The sequence below is a fragment of the Porites lutea genome, chromosome 6 (genome assembly GCF_958299795.1).
Source record: "Porites lutea chromosome 6, jaPorLute2.1, whole genome shotgun sequence".
Lineage (NCBI taxonomy): Eukaryota > Metazoa > Cnidaria > Anthozoa > Scleractinia > Poritidae > Porites > Porites lutea.
In genome coordinates this window covers 10,861,079-10,882,610 of record NC_133206.1, presented here as the reverse complement: position 1 = coordinate 10,882,610, position 21,532 = coordinate 10,861,079, and the positions used below count along the sequence as shown (strand labels likewise).

General features: G+C 38.6%; 2 protein-coding genes across 2 annotated transcripts in view; both read left to right on the top strand.

The window, feature by feature from the left end:
• The first annotated feature begins 2,973 nt into the window (after positions 1-2,973).
• LOC140941610 (uncharacterized) lies at positions 2,974-15,798 on the top strand. Its single transcript, XM_073390630.1, has 12 exons — positions 2,974-3,124; positions 4,750-4,887; positions 5,850-6,408; positions 6,626-7,440; positions 8,243-8,359; positions 9,283-9,369; positions 10,243-10,365; positions 11,675-11,748; positions 12,313-12,396; positions 12,972-13,025; positions 13,878-13,925; positions 14,548-15,798. Exons 1-12 carry the CDS (start codon positions 2,987-2,989, stop codon positions 14,882-14,884), a joined length of 2,574 nt encoding a protein of 857 aa, XP_073246731.1. The 5' UTR covers positions 2,974-2,986; the 3' UTR covers positions 14,885-15,798.
• Positions 15,799-17,579: 1,781 nt separating this feature from the next.
• The window catches only part of LOC140941159 (myosin-IIIb-like), a 34,931-nt gene continuing 30,978 nt past the window's right edge, over positions 17,580-21,532 (top strand). Inside the window, exons 1-2 of the mRNA XM_073390137.1 lie at positions 17,580-18,136; positions 21,088-21,213. Coding sequence (XP_073246238.1) covers positions 17,710-18,136; positions 21,088-21,213 — 553 coding nt within the window. The 5' untranslated portion in view covers positions 17,580-17,709. The remainder of the gene's footprint in view (positions 18,137-21,087; positions 21,214-21,532) is intronic.

Here is a 21,532-nt window from a genome sequence, read left to right as displayed (position 1 = left end):
CAAGGGGGGGGGGGAGAGCCCTGGGGACTAAGTGCTCCGCCCAAGGGGGGGGGGAGAGCCCTGGGGACTAAGTGCTCCACCCAAGGGGGGGGGGGGAGCCCTGGGGACTAAGTGCTCCGCCCAAGGGGGGGGGAGAGCCCTGGGGACTAAGTGCTCCCCTCAAGGGGGGGGGAGAGCCCTGGGGACTAAGTGCTCCGCCCAAGGGGGGGAGAGAGCCCTGGGGACTAAGTGCTCCGCCCAAGGGGGGGAGAGAGCCCTGGGGACTAAGTGCTCCGCCCAAGGGGGGGAGAGAGCCCTGGGGACTAAGTGCTCCGCCCAAGGGGGGGAGAGCCCTGGGGACTAAGTGCTCCGAGTGATGGACAGTGATGTGAAGTGATGGACAGTGAGGTGTAGTGATGGACAGTGAGATGTAGTGATGGACAGTGAGGTGTAGTGATGGACAGTGAGGTGTAGTGATGGACAGTGAGGTGTAGTGATGGACAGTGAGGTGAAGTGATGGACAGTGAGGTGAAGTGATGGACAGTGAGGTGAAGTGATGGACAGTGAGGTGTAGTGATGGACAGTGATGTGTAGTGATGGACAGTGATGTGTAGTGATGGACAGTGAAGTGAAGTGATGGACAGTGATGTGAAGTGATGGACAGTGATGTGAAGTGATGGACAGTGATGTGAAGTGATGGACAGTGATGTGAAGTGATGGACAGTGATGTGTAGTGATGGACAGTGATGTGAAGTGATGGACAGTGATGTGAAGTGATGGACAGTGATGTGTAGTGATGGACAGTGATGTGAAGTGATGGACAGTGATGTGAAGTGATGGACAGTGATGTGTAGTGATGGACAGTGATGTGTAGTGATGGACAGTGATGGACAGTGATGTGTAGTGATGGACAGTGATGTGTAGTGATGGACAGTGATGTGAAGTGATGGACAGTGATGTGAAGTGATGGACAGTGATGTGAAGTGATGGACAGTGATGTGTAGTGATGGACAGTGATGTGAAGTGATGGACAGTGATGTGTAGTGATGGTCAGTGATGTGAAGTGATGGACAGTGATGTGAAGTGATGGACAGTGATGTGAAGTGATGGACAGTGATGTGAAGTGATGGACAGTGATGTGAAGTGATGGACAGTGATGTGTAGTGATGGACAGTGATGTGTAGTAGTGGATATTATTGTTTAGTGATGGGCAGTGATGTGTAGTGATGGACAGTGTTGTGTAGTGATTGACAGGGATGTGTAGTGATGGACAATGATGTGTAGTGATGGACAGTGATTTGTAGTGATGGATAGTGATGCATGGTGATGGATAGTATAGTATAGAATAGTATAGTATAGTATATCTTTATTGTGCTTTACTCTCCAAAGGGAGGCATCGCTCTAGTTACAATAAAGGGGGTAGTGATGGATACTGATGGGTAGTGATGGATAGTGATGGTTAGTCATGCAGTGATGCCAAGTCTCCTGCTTTTGGTGGGGGACTTACGCCTTTTTTTTCCTCGTCTCCCTCTGTCCCGCTTTGCTACATAGATCTCCCGCTTTTTACGTCCACTATAAATATTGAATTTTTCGTAAAAAATAAAACAGACTTAGTTTGAGATTTAGCCCATTTTTAGCTCAAAACTTGAATTTTTCTTATTCGCAGTACAGTTTCTGGGGCATTTTTGCACGTATATTTAGTCATTGACAAATATTATTTCTAGCATCAAAACGATGATTTCGCATTTTGATAGTATGTACATCAGTATTATATGTAGTGATATGTAGTGATGTGTAGTGATGGACATAGAGAATACTTCATGGAAAGTGCTGGCGTACGGTATTTACGCACGAGTTGTTGACGTATCAGAAATCGAACGAGTAAGATTTCTGATACAAAAACAACGAGTGCGTAAATATCGTACAAAGCACTTTCCATGTGGTATTGTGTTTATTATATACATACCGAGACATTCATCATTTTGGCGGCCTTTTTATTTTAAATCTTTCAAAAATGCTTATTTGCCGCTACACACTTGCCGCAAAATGACAACGAAAACGAAGTATCAGCTTTTTAGTAAAAACCTTTGTTAAAAACATAAATGACGGTAAGGATATGAGGTAATCCAAGAACTATAAGTAATCTTAACTGTTTGTTGTCAATGCACAATTGAAAATGAGTGAATTTAAGTAAAATGGCCGGTTTCAATATAAGCTTAAGCTTAAATGAAAGGCAAAGTAGCTCCGACAAAAAGCACAACAAAAGCTTACGTCTCGTTCTGTTTTTCCCTTTCCGCTGTTGTTTCGCCGGCTCTCTACCGTTTTCTTTATCGACAGTGAAACAAACGAAACTATTCCACTCCATTTCCGAAATGTTTTTCACTTTTGTAGCGAGAAAAAGCCTTTGAGTAAAACTTTTCTCGTTGAATGTGTGCGAAGCGGCGCTGCAAGCTGCAATAAAAGGCGGGAATTTTGGCGCGAAACTCACACACCTCTGTGGCCTCTGATTGGACGTATCATTTTTCTCACACGTGAAAAAACATCGTTCGCGATTCTGATTGGACGTATCATTTTTTTCACGTGTGAAAACCATCGTTCGCTCCTCTGATTGGCTAGAATTAATTAACGTACGAAAATTTACGACATAGCTTTTTGGTGAGTATTTCTCAGTATGTATATAATAAAGTGATAGGTGCTATGGATAGTAATGCATACTTATGTTGAGTGACACATAGTTACGTGTTACATGAAGATATTTTAAGTGGATTTTTGTATTCGTTGTATTCGTAAATTTACTCGATACCAGATCTCTTTCATCAGCTCTGGCACATCGGAGTTTCAAAAATGGCGCGGGAAGAAGACTCGACGGTAATGGTCGCTTTTTAAACTTTTTATAATCACGTTCTCCTGGGAGATTGACATTCTTTGCACTTGCTTGCAATATATAAGTTAGTTGGATTAACGAAAATGCATTTATGTGAAATTTCAGGAGCGTTATTTGGAAGAGATGCCAGCTTGTTTGCGTGATCTGTTTGAGCAAACAAGCTGTGAGGAAGGGAAATGCCTTTCAAACAACGCTTTTACCTCGGCGAAATCTTACACAAAGATATTGGGAATAAACAGAATGCAACTTCCTCCACCTTTGGTATGATCTGCTTTATTAAAAGTATAACTAGAATGTTTACTTTCGGTGCAAAGAGGTCTTAACGAAGCCAGTTTAAGCTTAAGATAAATTGTGTTGACACAATTTTTTGGCGTCATTGCCACTTTTGTGCAAATACGTATGACTTGTTGGTGTATTTGTAGTATTTTCGCACAGGTTTGCATTTTCAACGAATTGAGAAAAACCTTTGTATTCCAGCTCCTTCTTTTCAGTTCGTGCTATAAATATCTGTACAATTTCACTTTAGTAACGAAGTTTAAAATTCATGTAAACGCTGTTGGCGTCTTTCCTCTTCATTAGAAGTTGATGTTGGCGCGTGATTTACGGCATGGCTATGGCTTTCATGAAATTTAATAAACCTGCAAAATCTGCAGCTAGAGAATGCCTACCCTGAAAAGGCAGGAAACTAATTATTCTGTGTAGCATTCAGCCATTAGTCCCTTTGTCTTAATAAATTGGATGATTGTGTGTTAATTTTTGTTCAGCAGTAAAATAGTATTTGTCCCTTTGAGAGCACTTTTAGAATTATCTGCTCTAACAATAAATTACCATAGTGACCAGCGTTTGTTTTTTGTCTATGATTATAATGCAAATGTTTTGCTGTCTATCATTATTTTGCAGTTGGTAAACACGAGTAAAAGTTGCAATAATGTGCATCTGATCACAATAATATGGTCATGGAAAAATGCAAAATTAGGCAGATATGTTCCACTATGGGTAACCGATGGTTGATTAATGAAACTGACCCTAGTATTAAAGTTAAGAAGCTGTTGACTTGTGCTACTTAGCCATAAAATTTAAGCCAATTGCTTTTTGTTGTTTTTACTTTTGGTTGCGACATTGCTATTGCAATTTGGTATATAATAATATAATGTAGCTCAAGGATAGTGGACTGGGTGAATCGCAACTAGCAGGTGGAGACGTCTGTTCTGGGCTGTTTATAAGCATGGCAGATCTTCAACTGTTCACAAAAATGTTGAGATATGTCATTAAAATTTAATGACATATCTCAACATTTTCATTTAATGAGGTATATTTTGGAGAACAAAACAATCTGGACCCATCCCAAGGGATGAAAGGGGAAAGGTTCTTTCTCTTCTCCTTGAGAGCAAAGTGTCTCAACTTATTCATCACTCCAAACTTTGACCATTTTGATCACCATGGCAAGAAGATGAAAAATTCGGCAACTATATTATTGCAGTAAAAGTCACCAATTTGGCAACCTGTGTTTAGTGGTCATGTACCAAGCTGTGCTGACTCAGACAGGTGTTTCATCAGCTAAAGTTGAAGTAAGATAAACATTTGCATGCAATATTATTATATTTTACTTTTATTTTTTTATAATTCACCTCTCACTTTGGTATCCAGGTATTGGGCCTTGAGATGTTACATGCATGCACCTCCAAAAATCTTCAGAAAAAAATAGTGTAAAGTATCCATAAACCAGTCTCTATACTCCAAGAAAAGAGTTTTAGCTTTCTACCTTGCTCTAGAAATCAAGATCTGATATTTTTGGTAGAAGGTAGCCCAAGAATGATTTTGAAATAGCTGATATTAATAATTAATAATTATTAATAATTAATGATTTATAGTTATTTTTGTTGTAGCTGACAGAAGAACAGAGAGCTGAGATGCGTGAGTACAGAAGACAGGCAGTGAGGTGTGAAACCAAGCTTTTTGACAGAAGAAGAGAAAAGTACTCTGACCTTATCTTGCAAGTCATGTCTGTAATGGACAGGATTCAGGTACAATGCCAAGAAAGATAGCATTTTGGCTTGTTTAAGCTTATTTACTCCTAGCCAAAATCATTTTTTACTCTATGACTTTGGCTGTATTGCTATGGTGGGTTTCATGCCCGTTTACTTTTGTTGGTCTGAAGAATCATTTAGCTTCACAATGCAGTTAATGAAAATATGAACATTGAATTGACTTACTGTGAAACTCACAAAACTGTGAACACCAAAAAAAATTAATGGAATGTTATTGTGTTGCGAAGAGAAAGCTAAACCGCAAATAGCAACAGTAGTTAGTTTGTGAAACTGTGAAAGGTTTCAACCAGGCAGGAGTCATTTCAAAAGTAGGTTGAGTTTGATCGCCCAGGTGTCAGAACGTAGTCTTGAATAGGACTGTTGTTGTTGACAGTGACTGACGTTTCGACAACCTGTGCGGTAGTCATCTTCAGAGTCAAAGTGAGTTGTATCACGTCAGTTGATGGTATTATACTCTGGTTATTGATCTGATTGGTCAATTACGTCGCGATGTTATTGGTCGTCTGTCAGTTAAGCCGTGATGTTATTGGCTATGAAGACTTGTAATCAGTAATTGGTGTGTTTTGATCCGTCTATTGTCACAGTTAAACAGTCGTCCATTGTTAGTCAAATTGTCAGTTCTTCAGTCATTTTCTTGTAGTTAGTTTTGCTTGATCTCGTCTTAGTTTGTGGTTTTGTGGTTTGCTCGCAATAAAAAATTGTCCTGAACTTCATTGTGATTGGTCACTACATAATAAACATTCCTGAAATTTTTCAGCCGTTTGCGGTTTTCTGAGTTTGACAATAATATTCCAACTTTTTAACCTCCAATCTGTTGGATGTGTCTGGAATTTCTTTCTGTTGTTTTTAATGGAACAGCAGAAGGAATTCTGTTTCCACTTGTTATTTTTCTTAGCACCAGTGTACTGCTAACACCTGTATTTTGTTTAATTCCATAGGGACAAAGAGAGGCAAAAATGTTAACTGAAATGAATGATGATACTGAGAGTATTTTAGAGAGAACAGTTATTAATGAAATTGCCGACATGGCAGGTACTAACAGAACATTGCAGCAAAATCATTCACAACCTGTAACACATGAACTACATCCATTTGCTTTGGATGTTTCAAGTTATGGGAGAAGTTCTGAAAATAAAACTGACAAATCAAGAAGAGTGTTGAGCCAGATTGGGTATCTGCCTGAGTCAATGCTCATGAGCTCTGGTGAAAGTGAATTATTAGAACACCAGTTTGTAAGAAAAGTAGATTCCAGGGAGAAAATTCGAACTGTACCATTGGGATTTGACCACATGGATATTCCTCTTAGCTCCACAATGGATAATGAGATTTCTGAAGTTAAGAGACCTTTTTCACAACTGTCTGTTGCTACTGATGAAATGTTCTCAGACATTCCTTTGGATTCAACTTTGAGAAATAAATCAGCATCATTTCAGCCAGAGAGGAATGGACTGGAATATGATTCTCTTGCATCTACTTCCCTGTCTTTGGCTTTTTCAGGTGAGGGAATGATATTGTTGGTAATAGAGGTTTCAGAATTGATCTTTTTATAAACAGGAACTCTTAGGCCATGTTCACACTATGTTCACACAGTGTCAGTGTATAATACTCGCTTTGATAATCACACTAATGTAAACAGATCCTTTTTTAGGTACCCGCACCAGGTTTGTGATTATTTTGTGTGCTTAAAGTTGCTTATTTATATAATTCATTGCAGATTCAAGCAACTCAACTGTGCGTTCTGTTGTAGAACTACAGCCTCAGTCTTTAGCCAAACAGCAGATTAACAGAAAATCAGGAACTGTCCAAGATTATGTTAGCCATAAACAACAGCCAACTACTACCCAATCGAAAAATCCTAAGAAACTCATAAAACCTTTATCCTCAAAACAACAAGTTGGAAAAGAAATATCTGAGACTTCTGGATGGTCACAAAGACCCACCCTCTCTGATCAGGATGAAACACTGATAAATTTGGAAAAGCTGAGGCAAAAGTTGCTTGAAGAGAAGCAAAAGCACATGGATGCTCTGAAGCAACAAGAGCTGCAGAGACTTCGTAAACAGCAGAGAGAACATTCAGTAGAGTTAGACCAAAATTACTCAACTTTTCAAAGCAGTACTCCTACATGTGCATCTGGGAGACCAAGGTCTACTTCATTGCCATCAACAAGGACTTCAGACCTCAAAGAATCTCTGGATTCAAATCGTCCCCATGTGATTGACAGGTCTTCACCTCTCCGTAGACCTCTTTCAATGCCACCGGGTGAAATGTACTCCATACTTGAGCTCAGTGCAGAAAATCTTGACCTTGATGCACAAGACCATCACACTGAACCAGAGTCTTCCTCTGATAAAGAGAACCATGTTGTTCACATGGAGTCAAGTGTGACAAGGTTTAGAGAAACTTTAATTTCTGAACGTCCTGCCAGAAATGTGCAGACTGTAATGAATGATAAGGAAAACATACACACAGGCTTCTCGAAGAGGAATTACAGCCATAAAAATTCTGCAGCGTCAAAAGGAAATCTGAAGGTAACTTAGTGTTAGCCTGAGAAAACAGCTGACATTTGGTGACGCTACCACACTGGTTTCCCTGCCAAATGACGTTTGAGAACCAAGCGTAGAAATTCCATACTGATTCCATACACACTACCCAGATCTGGGGACTACTTCTGATTGATCGTACAACGTGGGAAATTTGATTTAACCAATCAGAGGCACTACCCAGATCTGGGTAGTGACGTGTTATCAGTATGGAATTTCTGCGCTCATTTCTGAGACGTCATTTGGCGGGGAAACCAGCGGTAGCATCGCCAAATGTCGGCTGTTTTCTGAGGCAAACTTTGTGTTAGACATCCCAGCATTTTTCTTAACTTTTCTTGTTGAAAGCATTCATGCGATCAGTCCCCCTTCCGTTATCTTAAGATTATTAAAGCTAATGACAGTGCATGATTTTAAAACTTGTGGCATGTAGACCTGGAAATGCATATGGTTATTTAAGTGACACCATGCCAAATCATTGGAATAATAAACATAAATAATTTAAGTTTACACACTTTGAATGTTGACTTGTGCATGTACGTCAATTTTAGACCCCGGTAGTTTTTACTTATACATGACGTTTGCATTATTAATTTGCAGTGTGTTGTACTTCCAATGTTGCTTTGTGTTGTTAACTGTGTCAATTTACCATATCATCATTATAAAACAGTTGAAAACAACAAACAAATTTTGTTTGTTTTTTTGAACTGTTTTATAAAGATGATGTTTCAAAAATCTTACAAGGTCATATAATAGGATGTTATTGAGGGTCTTGTTTCAAATTTTTTTGTAGTTTTTTGAGAGCAATGGAAGAGACAAGTTTGCTAAACTATCTGCGCATGCAAAGGGATTTTTGACCAGGTGTTTGATGAAAACAGCCAAAGTACAGGGCCTTATACAGACCATTAAGGTAAGAGATTCGCATGCTCACTGATGTTGATTAGTTTCCAATATTAATATTATAACCTTCATTCTGACCATTGTTTTTGTGTTGTGGACTAGCATCCCACAGGGTTCTTTTGAAGCCCTGATAAGTGTTGAATTGCCATCTAGTTGTCATGGAAATACTGGCTACACGCAGAAAATAATGTATTTTAAGGAGGTTAATAAATCTGTTGTATTAATTGTTTCACAGCATGTCATTGGATGAAAAAAAGTCAATAAAAATCACTTATGTTATAGGGTCATGTAGCAGCTAAATTTCTTCCCCTGGTCACTCATAATGCACTGAAATTCACTTTTCAGGGCCCCAAAATTATAATTTTCCCTGGAGAGGTTCCCAGACAACTATTTGAAGGGGGGCAGTGGGCAATTTTTGCCTTCCATTAATGTACTTCCAAAGCCTAATTTTTTCTCCCCCTTCTTTCTTTATTTTTTTGATAACCCTGACCCTATGGTTGTTAATGGACAAACTTAAGACCTGCTGTTTTGAAAGTCTGAAATATCAGACTGGATAATATTCTGATACCTGCTGTGCCAGGCATATAATACAACACCTTGCTAAGTATGTACAGGTTAAATGCCATGCTTGCAGTCTGTGTTCACCGTTAGTCAAAGTTAGGGATAGTAGGTCCAATGGATGGCGATCAAAAGATGCAATCTGGTTTGGGCTGATGGTTTTAAAATCAGACCAGTTTGGGGCCCGTGCATTATGAATGAGATCTTTATATTTGTGGGATTAAAGAGAGTAAGAAGGCAGCATAGCATAGCTGGTCAGAGTGTTAGACTTGCAATAATTGGCTGGTCTAGTTTCAAGTCTTAAGTCAAGATTATGTATTTTTAAGATACTCTTTTGCTAAATGCAGTAATGAAAAAAATACTTTTCAATGCCAGGATACCAAGGATGTGCTGGCAGACATATCAAAAGATGACGGACAGTCCATGCAGGAAAAAATGTTGAAACAAAATGTGGAGGGTCACGTAAGTAAACTATGATCCAGTATAACCATTTTAAAATGACTTGATCCTTTGCATAAAAAAGCCTTACTATAATACTGCAGTTAAACTGTTCATTAGTAACCATGCAAAATGCCAAGAGTGTCGGGTCCACAGGAGTGAGTGGAGTCCAATTCGGTCTGTAATCATACGAGTGATTAACAAAATCGTGGGAGTCTGATTTGTTTAATCACGAGTTTGATTACAGACCGAATTGGACGACACGAAGTTCGGTTACCAATTAATCATAACCTTAACAAAATTTGTTATATATATAAGGCTCTTTTTTAAAATCAAAACACGAGGAATTTCAAGATCTTCTTTTTACCAGTAGTGAAAAAAAGCCATTTAAGCGCACATGTAATGGCGCGTACTGTCCAATTACTTATGCATGATGCGTACTGTCCTATTAAACTGTCCAATTAAGGCTGAAATTAGGTAAGTTGATAGCCAACCAGATTTGAGAATTTTGTTATAGTTATGATTATAATAATAATAATAATAATAATAATAATAATAATAATAATAATAATAATAATATCATTGTGATAATAAAAATAATAATACTTAAATTATCCCCTCCCCTCATGGAGCTTTTAAGGGATAATGAAACAAAAAATAATTTAAATAGATCATAACATGATTAAAAACCCCAACTGGTAGGAGGTGAACCAGTTGGCTATTTTACAAGCATGGCCAAGGATTTGAACTCAGGACTACTGCAGGAGAACAAATCCAGCTAGCAGTCAGGACAGTACTTGAACTCGGGGGCTCTAAATTACAAGTCCAGGTATCCTCTTACTAGAGTTAGTTGCATGTAGTCAGAAGAGGTTATTAGGTATTTCCTTTTCTCTTTAGCTCAAGATTGCCAGGTGTAGCCTCCATGATGTGTTCTTTAGTATTCCTGTGAAAGAGAGAATGTCTTACATTGCTCAGTCAAGAAGTCTGGCAAGAGTGAAGCAAGCTAAAAGAACCACCAGGGTAAGGGATGCGTATCTGCTACAGTATACAATAACAGTTGGTTCAGGTTAGAATTCAATTCAAGATCCTGCTTCTCACTTTCAAGGCTATTCACGGTCTCTCTCCTCCCTACATCAGTGAACTTATAACTGTCAAACCCAAATCTACTTACGGTCTGCGCTCAAACAACAGTACTCTGTTGCTACCTCCTACACAGAAAATGCTGTCTACAGTTGGTGCTCACTCCTTTGGTGCTGCTGCCCCTGCGCTTTGGAACAAACTGCCTGCTGATATTAGAAGTGTTGCTTCGTTAAATGGTTTTAAGAAATCAATCAAGACCTTTCTTTTTAACGAATCGCTTTAAATTTTATTTTTTACTTTTTCTCCATTCAATATTGTATGAAATTTTTGTAAAGCACTTTTGATCACATCTGGAAAGAGTGCTATAGACATTTTTAATTAATTAATTAATTACTATTATTAACCTGATTTTGCTGCCTTTACATTTTAAATTAAGCTTAAGTCTTTTTTGACAAAGTGCTGGCCACATAGCAAACAAACATCTTAACTGAGCATATTAAATAACACTTCCCAATATTTTGGCCTGTTGTATTTTGCCAAAAAAAAATTAATGCAAAGACTGTGAGATTAAATATTTGATGGCAACTTAAACACTGAAATAAACACTGAACTGAACACGTGATACCTACATAAGAGGTTACCGTAAATTGACCTAATAAAAGCCTGAGTGTTCTGTTTAATTTTAGAGGTCCAAGTGGGGGCGTTTAATAGGTAGTAGGCATTTAAGAGAGAGAGGCGTTTATTCTTATAACCGTAAAAAGCTCAACAAAAATAATATGCTTTCGGCAAAAATATCAAGAGAGTTAGAAAATAGCAGAATATCCACTCTGTCAATTGATTTGTCTAGAGATCCATATCGCCCTTTCAAATTTCAACATGGATGTAAGAACCCTCACTTAGGGTTATTGTGTTGCCATCATCAGTCCATCCTTACTTTGAACTTGACATTGAACAAAATGAAATATGCAAAGCCTTGTTAATCAAGCAAGAAACTGAATGAATTGAATGATTTAAATTTTGCTCCTCTTTGCTAATTCCTGGTATTCTGGAGTAATTCTCATTGGGCATCTATTAGACGGTGGGAATTTATTAGAGAGGGGCATCTAATAAAATTTTAACAGCGTTGAGGGGGTGTTTATTAGATAAAGAGGCATTTATTAATTGGAAGTGGGCGTTTATCAGGTCATTTATGATATTGCAGTTAATGCCTGTGGCTTGACAATGTACATCAATATTGATTTATTGACAGAGTTCTGTAGGCCAATCCAAGCTATCTGCTGTCACTCTACGAGCAATCCAGCGGAGACAAGAAGGGTTCAACCAGTATCCTTCAGTTTAAACTTTATTGAGACCAAGCAGACTTCTTATCTCTGTAAACCTGTCATCTGGGGTAATCAATGGGAACCATGAGTTGAAATCAATTACAGCTGGTGCTGGGTTTACCAGGGCCTCCACCCGTGTACCAGGGTTTGCGTATGTGCTGTTATTGGCTTGTTTAAAAACTAATTATCAATTTGCCAGTCGGGTTATCCAAGAAGGGAATTCAAAATGCACTTCCAGTAATTTTTTGAGTATGTAAGAGGCCCTGTCCAAGGATCTTGCCATCTGTCTCTTAGATGGTTCCAACTGGGGCTAGATTACGTCTGTGACACACGTTAGAGTTGGGTATCAAAATTTAATGTTCAATGAAGCATTACATTTTACATTTAAAAAATGGTGCACTTTCACTGCTCAGATAAATAAATTTGGCATGCAGTTATGAAACAAACTGGCTTAATTTTATGGTTGGAAGGCTTCTTGCACTGAAGAACGGGAACCACTCTTTTCCATTGCACAAGTGTTGTCAAGTATACAAGCATTGAACCTTAACTCCTATTTTGCTGAAAGTTCTGTAAAACAAACTGAAAATACAGAAGTGAAGTTAAAACATGATCCTCGGGAAGAGAGGAAAAGGAAGAATTGGAACATTAGGTCAGTTTGCTTGTTGGTTAGACGTTTTACTCTTGCATGTCATGAAAGGACAAATGTGTTTTAGTTTCTGTAATCCTTGATCTTGAGGGAAATGACAGATCTATTTGCACTGTATGTACCATGTTAAAGCATTGTGCATCCTTGCCTCATAACTTCAGTTTTCTCCGCCAAGAATCATTTTTGCTGTTAACTCTCGCCAAGACTGAATCACAAGACAAAATACAAACCAGTGTATAAACGAGTTTTATTTGCGTGAGATTTAGCATGCAAATAAAGACTTTACTGTTATACTTGTGTTGAAAAGGGACCTTGAGGTAATTCAGAAATAGCCCATTATAATGATCCTTGCTTTATTGACTGCTTTCCCTAGTAAGTAGCCTAAGAAAACAGCTGGGTTGGGTTGTTCGAAGCTGGATTAAGAATAGAATAATTAAGAATAAAATAGAATAGTATGGAATTTCTGCACTCGTTTCTCAGACGTCATTTCACTGGTAAACAAGCGGTGGTGTTGCGTAATGTCATCTGTGTTCTTAAGCTACATAGCAAGCTGACTTAATCCTTCTTTGCTTCTCTAGAGTACTCAAACCACAGCAGGGACATACATCACCACCTCTACCAGACAAGACAAGGTACTGGGTTATTTATATAACCATACGGCAGTTAAACTGGCCATTGCGTGTTAGTAGAAACCAAGCTGCAGTCACCCATGAGCTAGACTACGAGCAGTCTCTCTTTTTTCTTGGTCCGTCGAGCAAAACTCCCGAGACACGCAAATGACCACGCGCGTGACTGAAGGCACGCGACGGGGCCGCCCTCGTTTCTCGCGTCTCGCGGCTTCGCCGCTCAACGCTCGCGCGCGTGCATTCCCCTTACTAAATCTGAAGAAAAAGAGAGACTGCTCGCAGTCTACCCATGAGCAATTCATGATTGGGTAATTGACCAAAGAGAAGGCGAGATTTACTTTATGGTGTTTTAATGTGTAGCACTTAACCGCTAATACCGCCACTGGCTTCGCAGGCTTCTAAGGAAGAAGAAGATATACTAATGAACCATACTATCCCAGAAAAAAATGAAGTAGTCTCAAAATAAGAAATGAACATTTCAAGGCTAAGAAGTTCAATAATTGTTGTAGTTTTAGTAGTTTTTCAAGTGACAAACAATACTTTCATAAATTCACGTTGTGAAAACAAATGCTTATGGTTGCAGGTTGCATTTTTTCGACAACACTTAAATTTTGTTTTCTTAGAGTCAAATAGTCAACTTGGTGCCACGTACCTCACTGATTATTGAATCATAGTAATTGTTAAATAGGTGATCAAAGGGCTTTTTCACTACAGTCTCCTCAGCACTTTTTTAAAGTATACCAGCCCCAATCCAAATTTTCGTTTGTTTTGAGTCTGTTGTTTTTACACGAATCAAATTATTGATAAGTCTAAAAAGCGATAAATTGATGATTTAAATTTATATTTTTCTTGTTGAAGGTCCAAGAAACAAGTCAACAGACCGACTACAGCTCCAGAGAGACCATTGTAAGTTATGAATTGTAGTTACATTGCTGCTAATTCCTAGAGTAGGCGCTGACAGAAAGAACGCAGTAGTTGGCTTCGGATATTTGTTTGAAGAAACATGTATAAAAAAGTACTCCAATTACACATTATGAAGAAAGATATAAGGATTTGTACTCGGGGAATTACTGTACTACCCAATGGATTAAAAAATTTTCTTCGAGAGCTCTGGTCAATTCTTTGAAAATTGTTTTTATTCTTCCCGCGTACGGTAAACTGTTGCAATTCCATTATTGTATTGGATGAAGTGAGATGGGGTGTGGTGGATTAATAGAGGCTGTTAAAGTTTAATATTTGGAAATTTATTTACTTAAAGCGCTTTATTAAAATGGTCGAGTTCTGGGTTCTGGAATTTTCATTTTGTACACTGGGTAAACTCCTAGAAATTTCGTTCTCCCCTAAAGCCTGAAACATTTATACAACAATATGATGTAACCTTTTTCTGGCCAATCATATATTGGTCGCCATCTTTTGAGCGTGTTCAAATATGTAGACGAGTAACTGGAAAAATCACTGATAAAATGTGGAATTTCTTGAAACAAAATATTAAAATATGAAATGGTAATCTAAAGTTTCTTTTCTTTAGAAATGCAAGGATGCAAAAAGAGGATTCGGTTAGTAAGAGACCACAGACAGCTGACCACGTGCGTGGAATCTCCGAGAGACCTGCAAGGTCGAGCTTGGCTGGTGGGATTACAAATCAACCTGCAAAAAGACCAGGAAGAAAAAGTCTTGGAGGAATTATCCAGCAACCCAAAATGGCAGGAGCCTTGGGGAATACAAAACCAAGAGCACAGAAAAGATTAAGTCTACCAGCGAGCGCTCAGCCTAGAATAAGAACAAATGACGCGACGCAAAGACCACAGACAGCTTCAGAAGTGAAAACACGCTCCAGAACTTTGGCTGCTAACTTTGTAAAATGAAAAAAAAAAATTGACACGGTGTAAATCTGTAATTTTGGAACTGTTGATAACGTCAAAGTTGTTCATGTAACGTATTAATAACTGAAATCATGATTAATTGAAGAAGGAAGTAGAATCTGTTGCGGCCAACATTCACAGTGCTGCAATCTTCTTCAGCTAAAGCACACCGTAAAATCTGGCCCCCAGTCGTTCAAAAGATGGATAGCGCCGTCCAGTGGATGAGTTTCTGTCCACTGGATTACACAATTGGTTTCTTAATACTTATCCGCTGGATAGTGATTTATCCGGTGGACAGCGTAACATTTGAACAATCGGGGTCCAGAGAAACCTACGTCGCAGACCTAATCTAACACTAGGCTGATTTAGCAACAGAACGGGAACGTCAGTTGACGACGGCACGCGCAAATTAAACAACTGGCTTGACCAATGGCACAACGGCAAATTGGGCACCGGAAGTCGTGTTTAGTCCTTTCCGCGCGTTTTGCCGTCGTCAACTGACGTTCCCGTCCTGTTGCTAAATCAGCCTACTGTTTTATAGTAACCGGAAGTTTAGTTCCGTCTGAGGCGCAGGCTAGGGCAGGAGGGATCGAATAAAAAATATCAATAGCCTCTGAAATAAGTCCTAGAGTCGGATAAAATAGTTTTTTTGGTTCAAATTGTGTTTAAATGACCCCACTATTTGCTCAGGCAGACTTTTTGGGACCTGCAGGGCTAAAATCAGTTCTGATGCATTTACAGCTTTCTGTTAGGGCAACATTATGTTTCTTTTTCTATATATTTAAGGTATTTATTAAAGCAAAAGCTCGTTATTGTATCAGAGAGCATATTTTGAAGACCGTTTAAAGGGTGTATTGAAGAAAAATTAATTGATTGAACGATGGAGTATAAATAACTATGTGAAGTCGAATAAAGGCCTTTTAACGAAGAAAACCGCTTGTTTTCACGCTCTGCAAAAAACCAAAACATTGATAAGACTTGAGCAGCTGATAGGCCATAGTAAATCTCTTACAGATCTGATGCAGCCTTTTATATCACAATGAAGTTTGAGAGAACAGCTGAGAACGGGAAATCACCTTATTTTTGACGTTTTCTTTGTCGTCGTATACGGCAACGCAAAACATCATTGAAAAATGGCGTTGTTTCCTTCCACATATTCGACCTTTAACACGTTTGCGTTGGAAGAGAGGTAACGCGGCGCGTTCGAGCTTGCCCTGCTAGCAGAGTCGCTTCGATCTTTCCTAGATACGTCGGGAAAGAGGAGGCGTTCCTTCCTCTTCCCGACTTATCTACGAAGATCGAAGGAGACTGATTGCAGGGTAGGTCAAGCTGAGATCGATGCGGTAAAACAAGTTTATCACCACACCATTTAAACTTCAGATTGGTCATTTTCACGTCGTATTTGTACAGAGAGGTCGAGGAAATTTACAGAAAAGCGTGATACTTGTGAATTAGAGGTGGTCTCAATTCTTAACTGGTGGCAAGGAGAATCTGAATACTCATGTACAATACTACAATTATCAATTGAGCTACGGTAAAACGAGCAACAAAAACGTCCAACTTGCAGGTTTGCATTATTGCTGCAAAACGAGTTTAAAATCTCGAAAAAAGCGATGCTGCAGGGTTTACCACCTATGTATACAAATCAACTTGTCTTCCAACAGATTAGCCTGAATTTCAGACGATTACTTCGAGTCGTTTTTACTCCCTCAGTCAGAACAACAGATCAATTTGCGAAACTTACATTCACTCAACCTGCAACAAACCTGATTTCAGTGGCAGATTCAGGAATTTTTCAAAAAGGGGTTTGCAAGTGTAACTGAGGAAAAAGTAAACGTCCCGCGAGCAAGGAATGATTGAATTTAAATCATGATAATATGTAGATTGTCCTTAATTTGGATTTCTCAGGGAATTTGATGCACTATCACTAAGGACTAGGAGTACAGTATATTAAACAACGATAGTCGATAGTTGTTTGTCGCTTTTTTAAACAGCCTTCTTCGATTAGCCTGTAGAAAGCCGCCTTTCTGAGGGAGGGGGTGAGGGGGCTACTACTATGTACGTTGACAACGAGAAGAAGAGTTATTTATTTTTACGCGAAGAAAATTTACGTTACACAAACTTAACGCGAATTTTCCAAAAGTTAGGTTTACATCACCGGCATCACATTAACGCGAAATTTTCGAAAACAATGTGTGCTTACTTTATTTTACGAGAATTTGCTGCAATACAAACTTCTAAACATACATACCTAAAGCAAAAAACAGCAGCATTTCCATGAAGAAGAAAGACTGAAGAAGTTAGCTATCCCTCGGGGAAACGGATCAATACGAAGACCAGTCGAAACACATAAGAAAATCTACCAAAAAAGCAAACCGACGCTTGCAAGATGTATTTTGAGTGATCATGATTTCTTCAGGTGTTTAATTCGCTGGACACCGTAACATGGACGGCAAGGCCCCTACAAATTTGTTCAAAGGAGGGCCAGAAACTCGGCTAAAGCAGGGTTACTGTGCCAAATACCTAAAAATTTTGCTACTGTTCACTCTATTCCTAGGTTTGTAAGTTTCCTCCCATTCCAGCTTTTGTTCTTTCATTTCTCACGGAAATGGGAACCTGGGTCCTGGTCGGTTTCATTGATCCCGGGAAATAAATCCTCACTCGTGATTGGTCAGGCTATCCTGGTTCCATGTAGTGAACAAATTTTTCAAACTGTGAATCTGTGTGTGGTTTCGCTCGTGGAAAACATGAGTCCAGCTGAAATTCATCGTTCCTTCTTCGTTTTGGATTAATGTCGTACCTTGAATTCTTTTCTAGTAGCGTATGGTATGGCTGCCAAGCACATAAATTCTGTGGACGTGAACGAGTTCGATCGTCTTCGAAAGGAAAACGCTGTACTTCGCGACGAGTTAGCCCACTTACGAAATGAAGTCTCAGGCGAGAGACATACTCATGAACAAATGTTAAAGAGTTTTCAAGCATGTCACAATGAAGATGCAAGAAAACTGCGAGAGGAGAAGAAACTTACATCGAAATTAGCGGAGGAAAACGGTGAATTACGTTTGGAATTGAAAGATCTCAGGAAACGCGCTTCGTCTTCTTCGTCAGCTAAAACAAAAACATCAGAGACAGAATTCAGCGCGCATCTGGTAAGAGAGCTTTCAAATGTAGGACAAAGGCTTGAAACGTTACACAGAGATCTACTTTCGAGTCCTGTTGCGAAAGGCGTTCATGGAAAGCACTCTACAAGTCATGGTGAGATCGGAATTTCAGTCTTCGTGTGTATATAATGCTTATAGTTTAGGAGTGTTCGCGCGTCTAAAAGCATTACCCTTCCTTATGAGCTTAAATGATGTTTAAAATGAAAGCTATCCCAGACAATTAAAGAGCAGATTACTTTAGATAAGGATAATATCAATCGATGGATGGAGAAAATATCTGTGCATCTTTAGGAATACCAAAACACGGCCTTAATCCTCTGAAACATTTAACATGACAGTATGAGGGTCGCAAATTGACATTCGATCGTTTTATTCGGACAGTGAGCTGGCATCGTTTATCCTTCAGAAAACAATCAATTAAAACTGGTAAACGGAGCTGGAAGTTTCATGGCTTAAAGTAAATTCTGTGTGTAAAAATCTCTGTGTCGTAGTTTAAAATTATTCAAATTGTAAATTAATTCCTCAAAACCGTCGTTCAAAGCTGTTTTGTTGACCTTTGTTAGTCTCTTGTGTAAATTCTCTGCTAATTTTATATTCTAAAGCGGTTTGTATTTATACTGTTACGTATGTACTTCAAGTGTTTTCGTCTGTGGTATGGTTTGTGGTGGTTAAATTGTCTTTCATATGCCATTTTTAACTGTCAGGCACCCCAAAATAATCAAAAGTGTTTCATTCCACCATTATTTAATTAGGCTTTTAATTGGCTTTCTCATGACAAGCAAAAATTACGCTACTTTTGGAATGTAATAGTGGTAGTCGGCAAGCTTTCATACCTAGTATATAGTCTGGGGTAGCTATTTTAAAACTACAATTCCCATTAGGTAACTTTAAAATTATTTATAGCCTCCACTGGGTGTTAATTGCTGTAAGACCTCATACTGTGAAAAGTCTTACACTTAACTGCAATTTAATAGCAGGTGTTAATTTTTCATTACCTTTGATTTAACTCTATTCGAGTTAAATGACTTCAGACTGAAAGAAAATCAGTCATCACTGAATCATTAATTAACATAAATATGCATCATTAATTAACGTAAATATGCACAATTATCTTAGTTGTAAACAGAATCTTAAGTTGGCTCAATTGGATTTTGTCAGGGGCAATACCTCCCAATTTTGAGCCTCTGTAAATCACCATTAACAAAGATACCAGAACACAGTCCCTGCATCTGTACTAGATAAGGATAAATTTTTTCATGATCAGAACAATTATTGTCAGTAAAAATTGGCTAATATCCCTCAGCCTGCGTCGCAGACAGTCTAAATCCCTGATATAGACAGTCTGTGTAACAGCTCCCAAAAGCTCGTTCTGGTATCCCACTAGCCTGAACACAGACGTTATTTTATTTTTCTTTTCGTTCTTTTCGAGTGCGGAGTGCGAGAAAGAAAAATAATATATTTGCTTCTTACCCCACCACTAACCCCCTTGCGCTGGCAGTCAATAAATCCCCCACGGTTTATATTTTATCACGGGTGCTCGACGGGCTTAGAAGAGAAAAAAGACCGTCTGTGAACAGGCTAGTATCCCGCAGGTTTGCAGGGATGTCTGTATCCATTTCTGATTGGCTTAATTTTTTAACACGCTCTGTGATTGGACATTTTCTTTCAGAGCAATCTACTGATACTCTGCTATCCAACCACGATGCTAGAAACAATACAATTTTTACCTTTGTATTTCCCTGGGTATTCCATTGAATAATTGGTGAATAAAAATGAATGACTCTATATCTGAAGAAAAGTGGGCAAGAACGTTTAGAGGCGGAAAATGGAGAATGAAATAGATAATCTTCTACCAGAATAAGGAAATTCACTACGGAAATTTCTGTTAAGGAAAAGGTTAAACAGAAATTCCGGCAGTGAATGTTGGCCCAATTGACCTAATAATTCAAAATATTTTTTTGAATTTGCTGACTGACCATGGTCAATCTCTCATTTTCAACGTCTTCCAGCTGCGGAGAAGGCTTTTTTTAAAAGACCTTGAGGTTCCAGTATATATATTGTAGTGTTATCAATGTTGCGAGCGCTTATGGAGGACCAGGTTTGTCATCTAAATTATATTCCAGTTCCTTCGATTCCATTTGAAGTCAGGCCATCCTGATCACTGACCAGCAGTTCTCCTGATCGTTTTAATGCTAGTGAAACTTCACTTCGATTCAGGCTTTTGAGTTCTTCTAACTTTTCTATTTGCTCGATAAGTCCTCATGATTTCTTCAGTTTCGCAAGGCAGTTTCTACAGAGAGGGGTTTACAGACTTATTGTTTTCCATTGATCTCAAAGCTGTCAAGATAAATTTAGACGCGGGTTTTGGCAATAATGTCAAATTGTTTCCATCCCTTAGGGAAAAAACCCCTTTTTTTTAAACACGATAGCATACATTGTAAATAACAGAAATAACTTCTTTGGCCTTTTGCTATATAAAGTAATTTCTTTTTGTCCTACTGCAACTTTTTAGCCTTGTGGAGTATTGTGTGATTGTTGTGTGAAGAAATGTCCTATCACAGAGCGTGTTAGAAATTTAGCAAATCAGAACTGGATGCAGATTTTCCCACAAACCTGCAGTATATCAGAATAAGTTTTTGGGAGCAGTTAAGCAGACGGACTATATCAATTTCTCTATCTAGGTCTCTAGTGACAAGTCTGGCTGCAACCCAGGCTAATATCTGTAGAACAAAAAGTTTTTTTTTCAGTTGCAGTAATTATTTAATCTCATATTAGATTTATTTCTTTTTGTGAGGTTAATGTGAAGAGTTCCTTGGGATAGTTTAAGGTGATTTTGAGAAACAAGGATTTCATTTCATCTTCATGGAAGACATATTGCCTCTGAAAAATCCAGTCAAGCCACCTTTAATCACATCTACGGGTGCAATGAGATGAACAAAATGAAAATACTTAACACATTGTGAATGATCAGCTTTAGTCGGCTGATACTCTTAAAACTTTAAAATTATTGATTTCTTACCAATAATTATTTTCACTATCACACAGAAAATGCTTTCCCACACAAGGATCACTTTAAGAAACTAACTGCTGAAATGGTCAACCTGAGATCTCTTCTGGTAGCAAAATCAGGCATTGGAATAAATGGAGTTATATTAGCCAATCATAGAGAAGGTAAAGAATCATAGGACCATTAGTTTTATATCATGTCTCAAGAAAACAATGTTATTCGTATGTCCTGGGCTGGTTTAGTGTTCCAGGCTTCAAGATAGAGCTTGGCAGAAGATACAGTGGGTTAATAATACAGTAGAATCCAAAAAAAATTGGGGGAGACTGGGCACCCCCCTTATCTAAGGGTCTGGATGACCCCCCCCCCCCCCTCCCCCATCTCAAGGTCTGAATCCAGCACTGAAGAGTCTGAATTTTTATTTATTGTCTAATTAATTAATTGATTTATATATTTTTCCTTGTTTAGGGTATGGTATAGTACAAT

Bases quoted from the DNA above. Each gene is read 5' to 3' on its own strand.
- LOC140941610 (XM_073390630.1), top strand. From the start codon at position 2,987: ATGCCAGCTTGTTTGCGTGATCTGTTTGAGCAAACAAGCTGTGAGGAA. The intron at 9,370-10,242 runs GTAAGTAAACTA...TTTTCTCTTTAG, and splicing joins AACAAAATGTGGAGGGTCAC to CTCAAGATTGCCAGGTGTAG. The intron at 13,926-14,547 runs GTAAGTTATGAA...TCTTTTCTTTAG, and splicing joins ACAGCTCCAGAGAGACCATT to AAATGCAAGGATGCAAAAAG.